The sequence below is a fragment of the Dioscorea cayenensis genome, chromosome 10 (assembly GCF_009730915.1).
Source record: "Dioscorea cayenensis subsp. rotundata cultivar TDr96_F1 chromosome 10, TDr96_F1_v2_PseudoChromosome.rev07_lg8_w22 25.fasta, whole genome shotgun sequence".
Classification (NCBI taxonomy): Eukaryota; Viridiplantae; Streptophyta; class Magnoliopsida; order Dioscoreales; family Dioscoreaceae; genus Dioscorea; species Dioscorea cayenensis.
Genome location: NC_052480.1, coordinates 7,360,713 through 7,378,378, shown reverse-complemented (window position 1 = coordinate 7,378,378; position 17,666 = coordinate 7,360,713). Strand labels below are relative to the sequence as shown.

Sequence of the window (17,666 nt, the reverse complement as noted above, 5' to 3'; positions counted from 1 at the left end):
AGGCTATACCACTCGAGCAGCTCAATTAAATTTCCCTTGTTTAAGGAGCTCAAGGACTCATCATGTCCACAGAAAGGAAAACCTTGGTTCAATAGAAAATGTGTCACATCTAAAACAACTGTTAAACGAGTATGGTATTCAACCTTCATCTCTTGTAAATGTGTAGCTAATTAGTGTGACACGCTCTGCCTCTGATTTTGAGAAACTCTAAAATTATACTCTTGCATCATTATGCACACTGCTCATAGCACCAACATGCTCTACAAATTATTCTAATGCTTTTTTGTCCAATTATTTAACCCTTTTTTAGTGAATGCATCTTCTCTTATTTGATTTCCCCTACTTGTGGTGAAAAGGTAACACCAAAAACAAAATGTTGAATCTTTTGTCACACTGTACTCTAACTATGGATATTTTTTAAACCATGCATCCTGAAAACTCCTTCTTTGTTTGCCATACTCCTTTTGTGGAAGACTGTGGCCAGTTGGTTGATAGGGGCCTCTAATTAAATATTTCCTTCGTACTTGATCTCTAATCCCGATATCAAAGTCTTCAATCGGCTTTCGAAGTCCCGGATCACTAATGATGTCATTTGAATTGAAATTCACATCAATGTTTTTCTCACTTGATCCAGAGCGCGGTGTTGCTTTCAGACAATTGGATGACTCTTCACTCCGTGGTCATTTAATTAAAAATTTATCCATGTCCAATTGGCTATGAAAGTGTATAATGCTATCCATTATCCAAAGACCAAAGTAAACATGTATAAATACAATTGATAAGAAAATAGTAGCTAAATATTCAAAGGCAAAAATATTTGTAATTCATTTCAAAGCATAGGATTAAGATAATGTGATAATTAGGATTAGTAAGCTTTTATAATTAATTTAGATCAAACAAACAACAAAATTTAATAAATAAGAAATAAAAAAAAAATTTTTACAGATGAACTTGAAAAGGTCTTTGTGATAGGAATTAAATATTTATCATGATCACCACATTCAATAAAAGTATAATGTTGAAAACAAATGAGCATGATGGGCTAAATGAACATTAGACATTAGCGTTAGTATATCACAAGTTCAAGCTAACTACTTTGGATCTATGAAAATGTGAGACATAAATTTTCTTTTTTGGATCTTGTATCTTGTTCTCAGATCTTTGAACATTTCTTTTTATATGTTGATTGAACACCATATATTTTGTTCATTGTATGAGATTTCAAGATTTCATTATCAACTTAGACTTGGTCCTTATTATTCAAATGAAAAATTTTCAATTCAATTGTCACTATGGCATTCTTAGATATTATCAAATGAGAATTTTCAATTCAAATGTTGGTTATCATCAAATATCAATCCATGGTCTCTATATCTCATACTCATAGTCTGAAAATTTGAACATTTATGTTTCTTTTTCTTGTTAAAGTGATCAGATACAGTTGGAAACTTGCAATATAAGTTGGAGAATATAAAATTATGGTGTTCTTAAGTGCTTTGTTTATAATTCAACTCAAGTAACTATCAATGATCAATCAGTTAATCATTTATATTAATCATGTATCTTAATTTGACTTATTTTTGTAGCATCTCCATGGACTTGTCTTATAGAAATGTACATGCTAATTGCTAAATTAAGTATATGTGAACAAAAGTCATAAGCTCATACAAATCTTAAGTAAAAGAGCAACTACTTATAAGTTACAAAAACTGGCTCTCAAGTTTCAAACTCAATCCTCAAAGAGTCAAAGCCAAATTCTTTGAATATGAGATTTTCTGAAAAAAAAATAACATAATATTGATTCATGAATCTGATGAATGATGAACAAAAGATTCAAAACTATAAAATTCAATTCAAACAAAAAATTAAAAAAAGATACACTGACACATAATGCTTACACATTGGAGTTTGGAGAAACACCAAGAATCAAGGATTTAAAACTCAAGAGTCAAGATCTTGTCTGTTGAGGCTTCAATAAAACTTTTAATTGGAGGATAGGTTGGACAGTAACTAGCAAGAAAAGAGAACTTTTTGATCTAGGGATTTATCTGTTGAGCAAGAGCAACATGTTGAGTTTGAACCATTGAGGGCAACCAATGAAAAGTTTGGGTATTGGATTCAGATCATAATTTAAATCCAGTAACTGGATAACAATTGTTGGAAAAAAAACATGAACGTGATGACAGAACAGGAAGACTGAGGCGTGCAAGAGCACTGTCCTTAAGAACAAATTCGCCTCCTTATTGCAGTGCGACAGGAAATCACAGACGGTGTTGTTCTCCAGGATTCAACAGTCAGGTCCTCTGTTCGCGCTCAGATTTACGATCAAGGGGAAAGAGGAAGATGAAGAGAACAATTTTGGAGATGGATCAGGTTTTAATATATTCGGACAGGCGACAGGACAGAGGGGTGCGGAAGACGAAGAGGTCCGGGAACGGTCGGCTCTCAAAGAGGCACGGTGAAAGGCGAAGATGAGTTCAGAATTTCTAAGCTAATTTCCGGATCCAAACCCTGAAATTTGCAACCCCCCTGCGCCTGCGCGTAAGAGAGCATAACCACTAAAGTAAGGTTAAAGGATAATGAATAGTACTATATATAAAGTGGATGAAGTTCTTGTAGCTAGGCAATGTGGTACTAAACTTTTAGTGGAAATATTTTGAAACAAATATGGGCCTAAAGTATATGGGCCCTCTAACAATAATAACTCAATGAGAATGAGTGGAATTAGATTTATCACATGTGGGTGGGGTGGGGGGTGAAGTCCCCCGCTCGCATCCCCTTGAGATAACTAATACCTTCCTATTGAGAAGGAATGCCTCGCATTAATGTGAGCAGTACTCAAGTTGCGATATTAATTATGTTGTTCTTCCTTATTAAAATTTTGTCAATACTAACAAGTTTTAGACACATAATTATAGTCTATGTTTTCTTAATGATTTTCATGGTTTTGAGGTAATATTAAATATCGACATATATTTTAAAATACAAATAAAGTATTTTCATTATTGAAATTGCAACATTATGCATAGATTATTTGTGAAAAATGAGCAAAGTAAATGCAAAAGAAATAATACTTAACAAAAGAAAAACTCAATAAAAACAAAAAGAAAAAAAGTATTTAGAAGAGAAACAAAAGAGCTAAGAAAATTTAATTACAAATTAATAAATTTAACAAATTTTTCTATTACTCATTGAAAGAATTAAAATCAAAATCCCCAGCATTAGGATTTTAACCACAATTTTTAGAAACTTATTGACTTTCTTGATCTCTTCAATACATTTTTTTTGTTTTTGTTGACATAAACCCATGCAAAATCACCCTTACAAGTGTGACTCACAAATTGGCCATATATATATATATATATATATATAGCTTTGTAGGAGTAGAAGAAAGGAAAAATTTTTAATACATTTTTTTTTTGTTTGGATTTAAAGCCAGATAAATAACTTCTTAGCAAACTATAAACATACCACATTTAATGTAAACAAACACTTAAATACAATAAAAAAAAGTTAAATTATTTTAAAGTTTCTCCTTCAAGTCCACTAAAATCAAATTATACAACTACTTTAATATTATGTATTGATATTAACAATACATGAATTCCTTGACTTTGCATCAGAATTTTTATAATTTTAGGGTTTTGAAGCAATATTGTACATAGACATAAAATAGCAACTCTAATACTATTATTAAATAACTCCTTGTGTTGAAAGTTGTTGCCGTACCTTGATTTTAAGAAGTTTCATGGATATTTATTATATAAATAAATAAATATAATTAAAAAATTCAATTATTATTACCACATTTGATATAAATAAAAACTTAAATGTAATAAAAAAATATATAAATTGTTCCTAGATAAACTCTTTTACATATTATAAATCTACTTTAATAGCTATAAATTATTGTTATTATTATTAGCAGCAGGCTGCTGGAGTCTCTTTTGCATATAATCCCCTTTGATTTAACACTTATCTAGTTAATATTTAATTTAAAATACCATATTATTTCTTTTATTGCAAATAATTAATTAGCTTATGTTACTATAAAAATATTCTGAAAATTGTAATAAGTTTTGAATTATAACTGATGTAAATATCCAAATAATTTATTTTGTAGAAAATATACCCCAGGTCCCCAACTATTACTCTACTATTAATAATATAATTAAACATATGCATAAATATAAAAATAATCATATATACTTAAATATTAAGGTTTTTTTTATATAATTTCACACTTTCGAATAATATGAACATACTTAAAAATACACATTGTGATTCATGTTAATTTTAAAAAAATAAAAAATAACTATATATTTTAAATACCTTGTGCTAAGTGCATGGAAGCTAGGTGACAATAAAGATGACTATAAAATTAGATTTACGTGGAAGCGTGCACAAACAAAATAGACCCTATATAGACAGTGGCGGAACTAAAAGAACAAAGAAGGGTGCTCATTTAAAAATTATAAATATTTATATATTTTTTTTAATTTAAAAAATATACATTTACAATTTTTTTATCCAAAACAAAATAAAAAAATTAAGGGGCAAAATAATAAATTTTTATAATTATTTTTTCTATAAATATATTTATAAATATTTTTTTTAAAATATATATTTTATATGTTACATCCTAAACTAATAAAAACCACGGTTTCAACTAATAAATATTTGCAATTTTCTAAAAAAAATAATTTTTTTCTTATATATAAATTAATTTGTAATAAATGGATGATGAAACAATAATTTTTTGAGAAACGAATCTTTTATATTATATAAACTAATTTATAAAATATCTAAATAATAAATTTGATTTTTGTTCTAAATATTATTTTTTTAAACTATCAGTATTAATTTGTAAAAATAATAATATTTTTAGAAAAATGAAAATAAATATCTAATGAGTTATATATATGTATGTATAGAGAGAGAAAAGGGGAAGGGGAGAGAAAAGGGGGCATGTATATAGATATATAGTACTTAGACCCCCTCGTATATAGATATAGTACTTTAAGATTTATTATTTATTAGACCTTGTAATGGTAAAAAATTAAAAAATAATAATAATTTAGAGATATAAACTGATTTGAAGATCCATCTAACAGCCAACAACAACTTAACTCAAGTGATTAGCGGCATTAAAATAAGTCTTTTGTGTGGCATATTAAGTGGTGGGGATTCCAATCTCTGTTGGAGGAGACAAGGAATGTCGCAATTAACTCAAACATTATATAAAAAAATTCATCTAACATTTGCAAATCATAATAACTTCATGCTTTTACTTATATTTTCTCTTTTTTATTTTATTTTTATGTGAAAAGTCAATGACAATGAAAAACAGATAGTGACAATGGTGTGGAGAGTGCATGATTCACGGTGAGCTTGAATGACCTCCTAGGATTTTTTTTTTTAATATTTCTCTTGTTATTGGTTTATATATATACATATATGTCTCTTTTTTATAAGTATTAATTTTTCATGTATTTACATATTTACTTTTCTCTATCATTTATTTTTTCCTAGTATTTTTGTATTTTATATTTGTCACATAATTAATAATGTTCATGATAGGGAGGAAGAAATAAGAAGTGAATCTATAATAAATTATTAATTAAGATGTTTGAGAGAAATTATTACTTGTTATCCTCCCTCATATTGTACGTCGAATTAGTTTGAATCATACTTTAGCAACCCGAATGCTAAAAAAAAACATAAAGTAAACTTTTACTAGCTCAAAAACATTAAGTACCAAAGTTAGAATACATGTGTATTTGTTCTAATTCTTAGGTTAAAATGCTCAGATTATTAATATATCAGCTTTAATTGTTAGAGTACCCTTTTTAAAAATATCTGCTACCATGCTATCAGCTTAAATCACAAGTGTACTAGATTTAATTATGAAGCTACTCTCTTAGAAATATCTACTGCATGCTTATTTTACATGTGTACAAGTTCTAATTCTCAAACTACATGTCATGACAATTTTTATTACTTACATAAGATCGTAATTGTACCCACTCAAAATCAAGAGTTATTTATTCAAAAAATAATTAGTAAATTTAACTTTACTCAAAATATATTAGGAAAAAAAAAATTTATTCAATATTATTTATTTGCTATCTTTTTTCATTTAAATTATTGTAAATAATCATAAAATAAACTAAAATTTAAGAACGTTTTTCATTCAAAATGTTTTCAAATAATTTTAAATTTTACCGGTTAGTAATCCTAGGTCCTAGAACTTAATCATTTGTCATTTTGTTATATTACTTTAATAGTTTTCTATTAAAGTTTATCTTTCGGAACTACTCATATCGGATCAGAGATCAATTTCTAGGATTTATCATAAACCTAATTAGTTCTATATCCAACTAATCCAAGCTTAGATCAAATGGTAATATATATATATATATATAAATACAGTGACAGACTCACATTACAACAAACAGCTCTATCAAGTGTCGGTAAAACGATCTCCATCACATTCCCTGGTCAACCATCTCTCGGCAAGCTTCCCATACTCGTTGGTCCACTGCATTCAAATAAAACAAAATAAAAACCATCACATTATCCCAATTAGAAATATCTAGACAGCTCATATTATTATTACAAATAACTTTAATGATCTATAACCAATTAGAAATATCTAGACAGCTCACATTATCTCCTTTTTGTATTTTTTTCTTTATTTGAAATATAACCATTAAGTCCTACACGTGACAAACAAATTGGTTTTTAACTAAAGTTTCATCACTTTTCCACTTCAGAAGAAGTTTCTCCTAGATTTTATCATTAAAAATTTAACTAATATTTTTATGAAATACAATTGAAATATTAATTAGTTACAAATAGACGGAAAATAAAGGCATCTTTGTTCCTAAAAAAACAATTGTCAACAATAACAGTCCTAAACATATACCTACACACAATTTCATATTTTTCTTCCAAGCATGTTACTAAAAAAAATTATTTATTCAAAATTAAGTCACAACCAATGAGTCGAACCTTCTCTAATTAATATTTTTTTTATACATAAAAAATTATAAGATAAACAATTTAAATAGTTTTTTATGCGTTTTTATTTCAGTTACCCAATTTTAAAAGTTATCATTTGGTCCTCTACATTTAGTTTTTTGTTACAATAAAATCACCTTAACTTATGGTACTAACAACTTATGGTACTAATAGTGATCATACATAATTATTGTAGTCAATACTATAAACTACAATAAACTATGTATAATTTATATTAACACTATAAGCCACGCAAAGTGACTACTTCCCTATTTTCTAAATACACAAGAATTAAAAATAACATTAAATTATCTAAATTTTAACATAAAAAACAATTAAATTACTAAAATATCATTCTCTTAAAACCATATATTTCTTTTGGGACTATAAATATTACTCTCTTCATTTATATAACTTAGAAAATTAGAAAATTGAAGATGGATAAACTTGAAAAAAAATAAATAAATATTGCCTTAATATTGTAAAACGATAATTATTTTGAAATAATTTTTTTTTTCTTAAAACGATGTATATATTTTGAAACGGAGAGAGTAAATCGTAATCTCTTAAGCCAAGTGATTAAAATAAAAATAAAATAAAAAATCAGACTATTTAAGACTATTTTAGACTATTTAAATTATTTACACTTAAAAATAAAAGACCCAAATCTTGAGCTTGGGAGTGAGTCCGAATAATCTACAGTTGTGTCGGCATTTTTTTAATTAATTAATTAATTAATTAATTAATAATAAATTATTAATATTATTAATTGATTGATTAATTAAAAATAAATAAATAAATAAATTAATTAATTAAAAAAATTGGGAAGATAAAGAAAGCGAAGGAGATATCGGATCTCGAAGACAGGGAAGGGGATGGGGGGCCAATGGGAGCCACCATCATTCTCACTCTTTCCCCTTCTCCTCTTCGTCCTCCTTCGTCTCCTCCTCCTCCTTCGCCCATCCCCACCTCCCAATCCTCTAATGGCGGGCTCTTGATCCTACTCTCCCATTCCTCTCAACCATAATTTCACCAATTCTCATGGCCGGCTCTTCCTCCTCCTCTTCTTCCGGTTTCTTTTTGATCTGTATGCTTCATTCGGCGATTGCGGTGACTTGTGGGGCTCTGATGATGTTCTACCTCAACGAGATCTCCGTCTTCGGGCATGGCCGTGAGACGGCGACGAAGCTCCAGGGATCGACGCCGCATGATCAGCTTCTGATCCAGACCTCGGATTCGTTTGCGGGGTTGTTGCTCTTCGTTATTGGATTCCTTCTCTTCATGGTCGCCTTCGTCAAGGACCGTGACTTCCAGTCCTTCTTCGCCAAGGGCTGCGTGCTTCTCCATGCCTCCATGGCTCTCTGGCGTATCTACTTCGAGCGCCGGCTTGAGGACCTCGCTCGTGACTGGCCGCGTCAGCTTGTTGGTGACCTCGTGCTCAGCCTCTCGTGGGTGCTCTTCCTTGTCTACTCTTGGAGAGAGAAGTATGACTAGGAATCTGGTTTATTCTCGGCTATTCATAGGTATTATCTTCTCTAATCTCTCTCGCTTTGATCAGTGCTTTCTTGTTTGAAGAGGGAAGCATGTGATTACTGCCTCAATGAATGGGTGTTTGTATATCTCTGTGTTTTGCTTTGCTTACTCATCTGATCTCTACTGGTTTGCGAGAAGAAAACCTATTGATTCGTCTCATTTTCTCTTTTCTTTGTAAAGTTCTTGTCTTTGGGGGTTAATAAACTGAAATATATATATATATATATATATATATATGCGCCTCTAGTGTTTGATTTTTCTCAGTGTTATGTTCATTATTAGTTATTTAAATGAAAGTTGAGTGTATTTTGTGCTTCGGTTGAGGCTTTAAGCTCTTAGGGTTTGTATATTTGATCAACAGTTTCAATTATGATTCAATGCTGCTATATAAGTTGTCCTGAAATTGATTATGGAATTTTGTAAAATTTATTTATCAATTAGGTACTCTTTATAGTTCAGCTGGTCAAATATACAGTTTCGAGTGTCATTAGTTACAGTTTGCTTTCCTTGGTGTCTGTTGATTCAGAACTGAAGCTGGAAAGATACAAAATGGATTCCGTGGTCTGTATACCCTCTTCCATTTTAGTGTATAACTGATTTGCATTCGAAAGCGGAATATCTTTGTGTCTAGGAGTATGGGCCCCAGGAATGTATAATTTTTCACTTGTGGCTTCCAAATATGTTTATAAGCCTCGTGTACACGGAGTAATATGCAAATGTATAGTCAAAAGTGAAACGAGTATACACTGTATTTGATGAATTGCTCTTTTGCAACTGGGTATGTGATTGTCGTCGAACAAACATGCATAATGGCATATCTGTCATTGTTGGGTTAATCAATTTGAGTTTAATGGACTATAGTTTTTTGTGGTAAACATAGACTGGATTTTTTTAAGGATCATTTTGAGTGTAACATTAATGCTATATCTTGTTTTGCTAGTCAAATGATGGTTCAATTACTACTATAAATGTCGCTAGCAATGGAAAGGTAGTAATGTGAATGGGAGAGGTGAAATGGTTATTCAATAGAGAGCAAGATGATATTTCAACACAAATAATTGCAGGAAAGTTTCTGCTGAAGTTGCTCACTGTTTTTATATAAGGAGATAAATCTATCACTTAACTTGGAGTCTGAACGGTTATTGTGGTCTATATTGCTTGCTATGGTCCAATAACATGAAGTTTAATGTTTATACAGCAAAACCTTTATAACATAATACTCTTGGGACTAAGAATAATTATTGTTGTATAGAGGTTATTTGTTTATCGATAAATGAATAGTTTATTAATTTATCAATAAATAGGGTTTTTGTTTTTTATACAATCGGAAACATAAAAACCTCTTTGGATTACTGCTGTTTATAGCAAAGAAAAAAATAATCCAATAGCAAGTGAATGATCTGCTACAAAAATGAGGTACTTTATTATTCACTTGCTATTTAAAATACACCAAATATGGTGTATACTTTGCAAAAATAAGCGATGAGATTAAATTTAGTTTACAGACAAAGAAGAAACAAATGACTTTAGATGTATATTGTAAAATTCAAAATAGAAGTAGTCTAAAATTTTTATTTTTTATTTTTTTTTTTTGAGATAAAGTGAATAAACCACAAATACATTAAAAGGAAAAACAATACAAAGCACACCAGTACAAAAGAGGGGAGAGGGACTCCACCTAGAACAGATAGCACAACAGAAGAGCAACGGACAGCACAATGTTATGAATTTTGTATGGCCTTTTTCTATGTATTATTACTTTATATTTTTATTAGGCCATCTAAAGTTTTAAAAAATTTATTATCTTGTGCATTTAGCGAAATTATTAATTTAGCACATTGGCCTAAGTCAGCCAAGAAAAAATATTAATTAATTGTGATTATTAATTTATCAAAGATTGATTTATCAAGGTTTTACTGTAATTGCAAAGATTGATCTGATGATAATCAGTGAGTATTTCTATGTTCTGTTTCAAGTTTTGACTCCTGAAAGGTTCTGACTTTAGTTTATTGAATCAAATGTAACTAGATACCATCATTTTCTACTTTAAATGCTGAAAGATTTAATCTACTTCAAGTTCTGAATCACAGGTAACCAGTTGTTTCTACTCGGATTTGGTGATTTAATTCTTATGCCAGTTTAAAGAAAGGTTTATCTAATTACAAAAAGTTTTCAGACAATGTTATTGTTTGACTTCTTACAAGTGCTGCTTGCCATGTCTTTGTAATTTTGCTTTGGTATGTAAAGAAACATTTAGACCTACTTTTCAAAATCATGTTCTTGGCACTGATTGTTTATCTTATGCCAGATTTTTAACCTCTTTAAGAATCTCAGAAGCAATCCCCTAAGATGCAATATGCAATTGGGTCCCACATAAAAAGCACTAGATTTCCTGATTCAGTTCTATTTTCTTACGTTTGGCTAAATACAGATGCCAAATACAGATGACATTATGTCAAAATTTGTGCATATTTTTTGTGAGCTTCCTTCTTCAATATACAGGTTTTATTTTTGTTTTGTGGCTTCACTTAATAAAAAGCTTGGAGCAAATATTTTATGAAGCAATCTTCTAAGATGCAATATGCAATTTGGTCCCGCATAAAATGCACTGGATTTCAGGATTCAGTTATATTTTCTTACGTTTGGGTAAATACATATTACATTATGTCAAAATTTGTGCATATTTTTTGTGAGCTTCCTTCTTCAATATACAGTTTTTTTTATCTTTGTTTTGTGGCTTTACTTATTAAAAAGCTTGGAGAAAATATTATATGTTGATACCTCTTCCCATTTGGATAGCAAATAAATGCTTGTATTTCTTCTTGCATTTTGGTTTTATTAGTATATTGAATATCATGATTATCAACTTGGGTGGTTGGTATTATTAAATCTCCCACATTGTTCATTATGTTATGAGCATTACTATTGTCTATTTGCTCATAAGAATTCAAATTATTGTCTGTGGTACTTTTAGTTTGTCAGGAATTTCTTGCATTAGTTGTAATCTTCTCCTTCAACTATTTTAATGGTGATTAAGCTTTTAACTTACCTCTTCACACGAAATGGACTTCTAAAAAAAATTGCTTTCTATATATCTGTCATTATTTTCAGATGGATGTTATCCTTCATCTTTCATGTCTAATTTGCATATCTGCCTTTTCTCCAGCTACACCCTTTTGATGCTAAAAAATTCCAGCCTAGTTTTCTCTTCATTTGTTCTATCTGTGCTGTGATATTGAATGTCCTGCTATTTAAAGTACTATATATATATTTTTTTCTTTAGTCTCTCTGGTCTAATTGGAAAAAATATGTTTGATGATTTTTTTTTTTAATTTTAGATATCTTGCTTCCACTTGCTTCATTTAATGTGAAAATTCTCTGTATAATTGCATTATCAACAAGTGGAGTAAGAAAGCATTTGCGAAAGTGCATTTTTGGTCTCTGAACTATCTCTCTTTATTTGTTAAGGTTGATGAGCCCAAGAACATTACAATTTGATTCTTGAACATAAGTGTTCAGGAACCTTTCTTAAACTATGGAAAATGTGAGGAGTTTTGGCCCTTATTAGTAGCAAAGGTTAATCCTTAATGATTATTTTTTTTTTTGAGGAACCTTGATGAATATATGGGCATAGTTTATGGACCTAAAGTGCATTTATACTAAAAAAATTTGAATTGATTTTAACCACTGAATATGGACTATGGTATAGTGTAGTTATGGCTTAAAAATTAAGAACAATGTTTAGGTCTACTTGAAGTTTTTTATGGTCTTTAATACATAACCATAATTGCAAAGAGAGTCTAAGTCAGCATCTCTGTATGGCTGCTGTGCAGACTGTGCAGTATTTCTAATCGAAAGGTTGTCAAATACTTGAATCATTAAAATGGATGATAAGCTAATATTTTTGTCATAAGTCAATTGAAGTTGTACGTATAGTGGCCTATTTCATTGTTTAACATTTTATTGCTGTTCGATTGCGACCTTTCTTTTTGTACTTGAATTGTTGATTATTCAAGGTATGTGCTAAATTTCTGCTGAACAGAACTGTGTACCTGAGAATCAGTTGATGAGGATCTGAATCAGTAAATTCTCGAACAAAATATAGGTCTCTTAACACAGTTGTGTGGAGAACTGCACAGGTAGCTGAAGGAGGTAGTGCAATATCATTTTTGTTTGTCAAGGTATACAAAATTATTAAGAGATCTTTGCATGTGTATTGAAGGCATGGATTTGATGTGGAATTGGAGTTTCTTAAGGGAGTCATATCACCGATTTTTGTTTCGAAGTCTTGAAGGTGAATTTTTTTTTTTAAAAAAAAAATTTGATGTTGTTTACTACCAATGTTATATATAATATATATGGTTTGGTGTTAACAAAGCTTGTTTGGACGTTAATGATTGTGTCGTAGCATGGATGAGTATTTGTTTATGCAATTCTGTTGATTTATACACATATCTAAGAAATTATGGTCTTACTTGGCTTTGGTTATTTGGATATAATGTTTTTAAAAGAATTGAAAAAAATATTGAAGAAGATTATAGGAAGTGCTTTGAAGAGTGTCTATTGCTGTGTTGACATGCTTCTCCTGTTGTAACCTTTGCTTATAGTGAAGTTCCTACTGTGTTTTGTTAGCCAATTTGAAAAGCCATTTTTATTTATTCATTTATTTGAATATTACAATTATTTTTTTATCTATGAAGAACAACATATTTTCAGGAAACACACTATCAGATTCTAGCTGATAAGCATATCCTTATGATTTGTGGCAATGCTTCCACTGCTTTAGAATCCCTTTCTTTTACTTACTGCTGGTATGCTGGTATGTTATTGATGAAATATTATGAAAAGTGTAAGAAATATTATTGTTATTGTTATTGTCTTGTTTAAACATAGTTTACAGTACAATGAAAGATCAAACAAGAAGAAATTCATGCAGTCTATGCAAGAAACAAGTGGAAAAAAACACCCATGTCCATCTGGTGTCTCAGTTTTCTACATTGGATTTTGTGGCCTCTTGATCCTTTCTTTATTTTTATTTATTTATTTATTTATTTGGGAAAAGTAAATAAACCTCTTGATCCTTTTTAGGTGAATTCATTAATAATTTTATTGTCTAATTTCTTATATCAGTTTTCGTACCGCTAGTGATCCATGAGATGACCATGTTATGTTGCAATACACAGGATGGATATCATTTCGGAGAGAAAAAAATTATAGTGTTACATAACTTTGATTATATATATATATATATATATTACATTTAAATAACCAGCCTATTCCAAATATCAATAAACTTCACCATATATATATATATATATATCAAACAGGCTAATAAAAAAATATCTTAACTTTTGACTTTTAATGAATTGGTCACTTGAATTCATTAACTTGGAAGTCATCCCACATATTTTAGTTGGGTTCTATTGTAAAGGAATGAAGACTGCTACATCCATATATTTTAATTTTTTATGGATATATTGCATCAAAACATTGAAAATGTATGCCCATCTAAAAGGTATATATATTTCTATTCAAAATACGAGCTCATTTTCCGCAACAACAATCAAACCATGTACTATGTCACTTAGATTTCATATGATGATTATGTATACTTGACTTCTATTTGCATGCTTATGCATTTTAACATAACAAACGGCCAACAGTTTATACTGGCCAAATTCATGGGATTCTTTTTGTGAATTGTGCAAAAAAGGTGTCCAGTTATTTTATTTTATTTTATTTTTATTTTGTCAAGATGAGTGATTAGACTACTTAAAAAAAGGTGATGCACAAATTTTGATTGATAGATTAAGTGAGGGCAGGTTTGTATTCTATGAAAAAATCATACCTAAATAGCTTCGGTAACTGTCTTTGCTGTTATGGGGTTTAGATAGCTGTTTGGCATAAATGTTTCAAGGCTTCTTGGCCTGTTCTAATTACAAATTGATGCCCCACTCGATAGTGTCTGAATTTATTTACAGCTTTCGTCACAACAAACAGTTCCCTTACATAAGCAAACTGCTTCTGCATTGATGAAGTCAATTTCCTAGAGAAAAATGCAATAGGGTGCTTGTTTTGACTCATAACTGCTACTATACCTAGTCTAGAGGCATCAGTTACTAGAACAAAAGGTTGACCAAAATCAAGTAATTTTAGGACAGGAGTTGATATCATTCTATTTTTTAGTTCCTAAAATGCTGCCTTTGCAGTTTCTGTCCATTTAAATGTATCTTTTTTTAATAATTCAGTAAGTGGATGTGCAATACTAGCATATTTTGCAATGAACCTTCTATAGTATCCACTCAAACTCATGAATCCCCTCAGTTGTTTCAAATTGACCAATATTGGCTACTGCACAGTTGCCTTCACCTTTGATTTCTCCATTTGTACTGCTTCTACAGAGACAGTATGTCCTAGATACTCAATCTTCATCAACCCAAATTCATATTTGGAATACTTTGCATATAACTGATTGTCCTTCAATGTGATCAGCACAACTTCTAGATGCTTCAAATGACTATCTCAGTCCCTACTGTAAACCAATATGTCATAAAAAAATATTAAAACAAACTTCCTCATTGCAAACTGGAAATTGTTGTTCATTAGAGACTAAAATGTTGTTGGAGCATTGGCCAGCCCAATGGCATCACCACCCACTGGAAATGACCATGATGTGTTCTAAAAGCTGTTTTGTATTTATCTTCAGCACATATTAAGACTTGATGGTATCCTGACCTCAAGTCCAGTTTAGAGAAATACCTTGCTCCATTAAGCTCATCCAGTAACTCATCCACAGCTGGAATAGGATAGGCATCCTTCACAATAATAGCATTTAAGGCCCTGTAATATGTACAAAATCGCCATATTCCATCTTTTTTCTTGACCAAAATAACATGAAAAGAAAAAAGGGTTGTTGCTTGGCTCAATTAATCCCTCTTTTAGCATATGATCAACTATGTTCTCAATCTTTGTCTTCTGGCTATGTGGGTATATGTAGGGTCTAACTTTCACAGGATTTGAATTAGGTTGTAAGGGTATCCTATGATCACACATCCTGGAAGGTGGTAAGCCCTTGGGTAAATCAAACACCCTCTGATACTTTAACAGTAAATGCCTTAAAGTATCTGGTATGTTTGTAGATAATTCTATACATTTCTCTTTGGCTTCTGTAGATGATTTGTGATTATCAGAATATTTTGCAACTACCTCGACTGATTCCATACTCATTTGGTAACACTGGGCAATTGATTTCATTGAACTCAACCTATGATGATGATGTATAGAAGCAGGTTATGGACCTTGATTTTTTTTTTTTCCAGTTATTGTCACAAATTTCCCTCTATTATAAAACTGGAAGAAGATATTACTGTAATCTATGATGTGTGCCCCAATTGTTGCTAACCAGGAAGCCCCCATAATCACCTCAGCACCTGCTATAGGTAGTGCATACACTGGAAATGTTAAGTCACAACCCTGGATACTGATAGTGAGTGGATCAACCTTCCCTTCCACCTGGAAAATTCCAATCACCTACTAACACCTTAAATGCAGGTATTGGTTGTATGTCCAGCTGCAAGAATTTGGCAATTCTAGGCTGAATGAAGTTGTCATCACTTCCTCCATCAAGTAACACCTTGATCAATTGCCCATTGATTGAACTAGTGAATCTCATGGTGCCAAAAGCTACAAAATTGTTTCATAGCATTCAATGATGACTTGGGACTTGCTTCTTCAGTACATGTGGTCTCCTCTAATTCCACCACAAAATCATTTGTTTCATGCTCATTGCTATCAGATAATTCCTCCCCTCCCCCACTACAACAATAATAGCCTTTTATTCTGAGATTTGTGTGTAGGTGAATACTTTTCATCACAGTTGAAGCATAGTCCTTTTGTTTTTCTCATATGCATTTTATTAAAGCTAATTTTCTTGAATGTTGGGGAATTATAAGATGAATTAGGAGGCATCAGCTGTGGAACAATCTCAGTAGGTGGTAACATTTTCTGTACTGGTGCTATTACTTTTCCTGAATCATTTACATTGATGTCAGGAGTAAATTGACCCCTCCTAACATTAGCTTTAGGCATTGTAGGATACTTGCCTTCATACAGTTTAGCCAAACTTGTTGCTTAGAAATTGATTCCGAAAGCAATGGTATAATGTCCCTTTGAATTTCTCTTCTCAACCACTAATAAAACACTTCAACATTGCAGAGGGTGATACTCTTTCTACCCTATTAGCCAGTGATACAAGCATAGCATAATAGTTGGCTACTGAGTCTTCTTGTATCAACTTTAAAAGTGCAAACTCGGGAGTTTCAAACACAGATGGGTCATAGACCTTCTCCAAACGCATTTACTAAGGTTGGCCAATTGCTAATCTTCCTTTCCTTTTCCAGCATTTGATACCAAAGCACTACCTGTCCATCAAAATATATTGATGTCATCTCCAATCTCTCAACATCTATTACCCTATAATATTTAAAGAATTGCTCTACCTGATATATCTAGTGTAACACTTTCTTCACCATCAAACCTAGGAAAATCCAATTTGACTGATCTAGTAGTGAAAGGTTTTGCTATGATATACTCACCATCATCTATGAATTCCCCCTTTAAAGTTTGCACCGCACCAGCATTGTAAACTATAGTAGAAACAATCTGAGATTCAATATACTTGGAAATAGTTTGTAGTGACATCTCCAACATCTTGACCTTGTCATCCCGTTGCTCCATAGTTGCAATTATCCTTTCATCCCTTTGTTCCATTGCACCTTGCATACTATATATTTTTGCCACCAAGTCCTTAAAACGAGTAGCTTCTGTCATAGTTACAACTCTTTGCAACAACTAATCTCAATGAAAGCACCAAATATGCAACAAATTAATTGAACAATCAATTCCAAACAACTCTGAAACCAACAACAAAAGCTAATCTCTAACTTTCAAGCAATTAAGCACTATTAGATTGAATAGAATTCTCCAATTCGATAATAGATTTAGAATTCCAGTATGAATTATAGTTTGGATTATAGGAATCAACTCACAAACCAATAGATCTAGTGATAATATCCAAAATTATCAATCCCAAGATAAGAGAATCTCACAGA

General features: G+C 30.9%; 1 protein-coding gene across 3 annotated transcripts; it reads left to right on the top strand.

The window, feature by feature from the left end:
* The first annotated feature begins 7,874 nt into the window (after window positions 1–7,874).
* On the top strand, window positions 7,875–12,900 carry LOC120270660. 3 transcript variants are annotated; one of them, XR_005539661.1, is made up of 3 exons: window positions 7,875–8,546; window positions 12,599–12,695; window positions 12,779–12,900. XR_005539661.1 is itself a non-coding variant. In XM_039277724.1 (2 exons), the coding sequence occupies exon 1, from the start codon at window positions 8,065–8,067 to the stop codon at window positions 8,515–8,517; it is 453 nt and encodes a 150-aa protein (XP_039133658.1). In that variant the 5' UTR covers window positions 7,875–8,064; the 3' UTR covers window positions 8,518–8,546; window positions 10,647–12,284. The 3 variants fall into 3 exon arrangements, 2 of the variants coding, with proteins under 2 accessions (XP_039133658.1, XP_039133657.1); XM_039277724.1 differs by lacking the exons at window positions 12,599–12,695; window positions 12,779–12,900 and adding an exon at window positions 10,647–12,284; XM_039277723.1 differs by lacking the exons at window positions 12,599–12,695; window positions 12,779–12,900 and adding an exon at window positions 9,083–9,830.
* The last annotated feature ends 4,766 nt before the right edge of the window (window positions 12,901–17,666 follow it).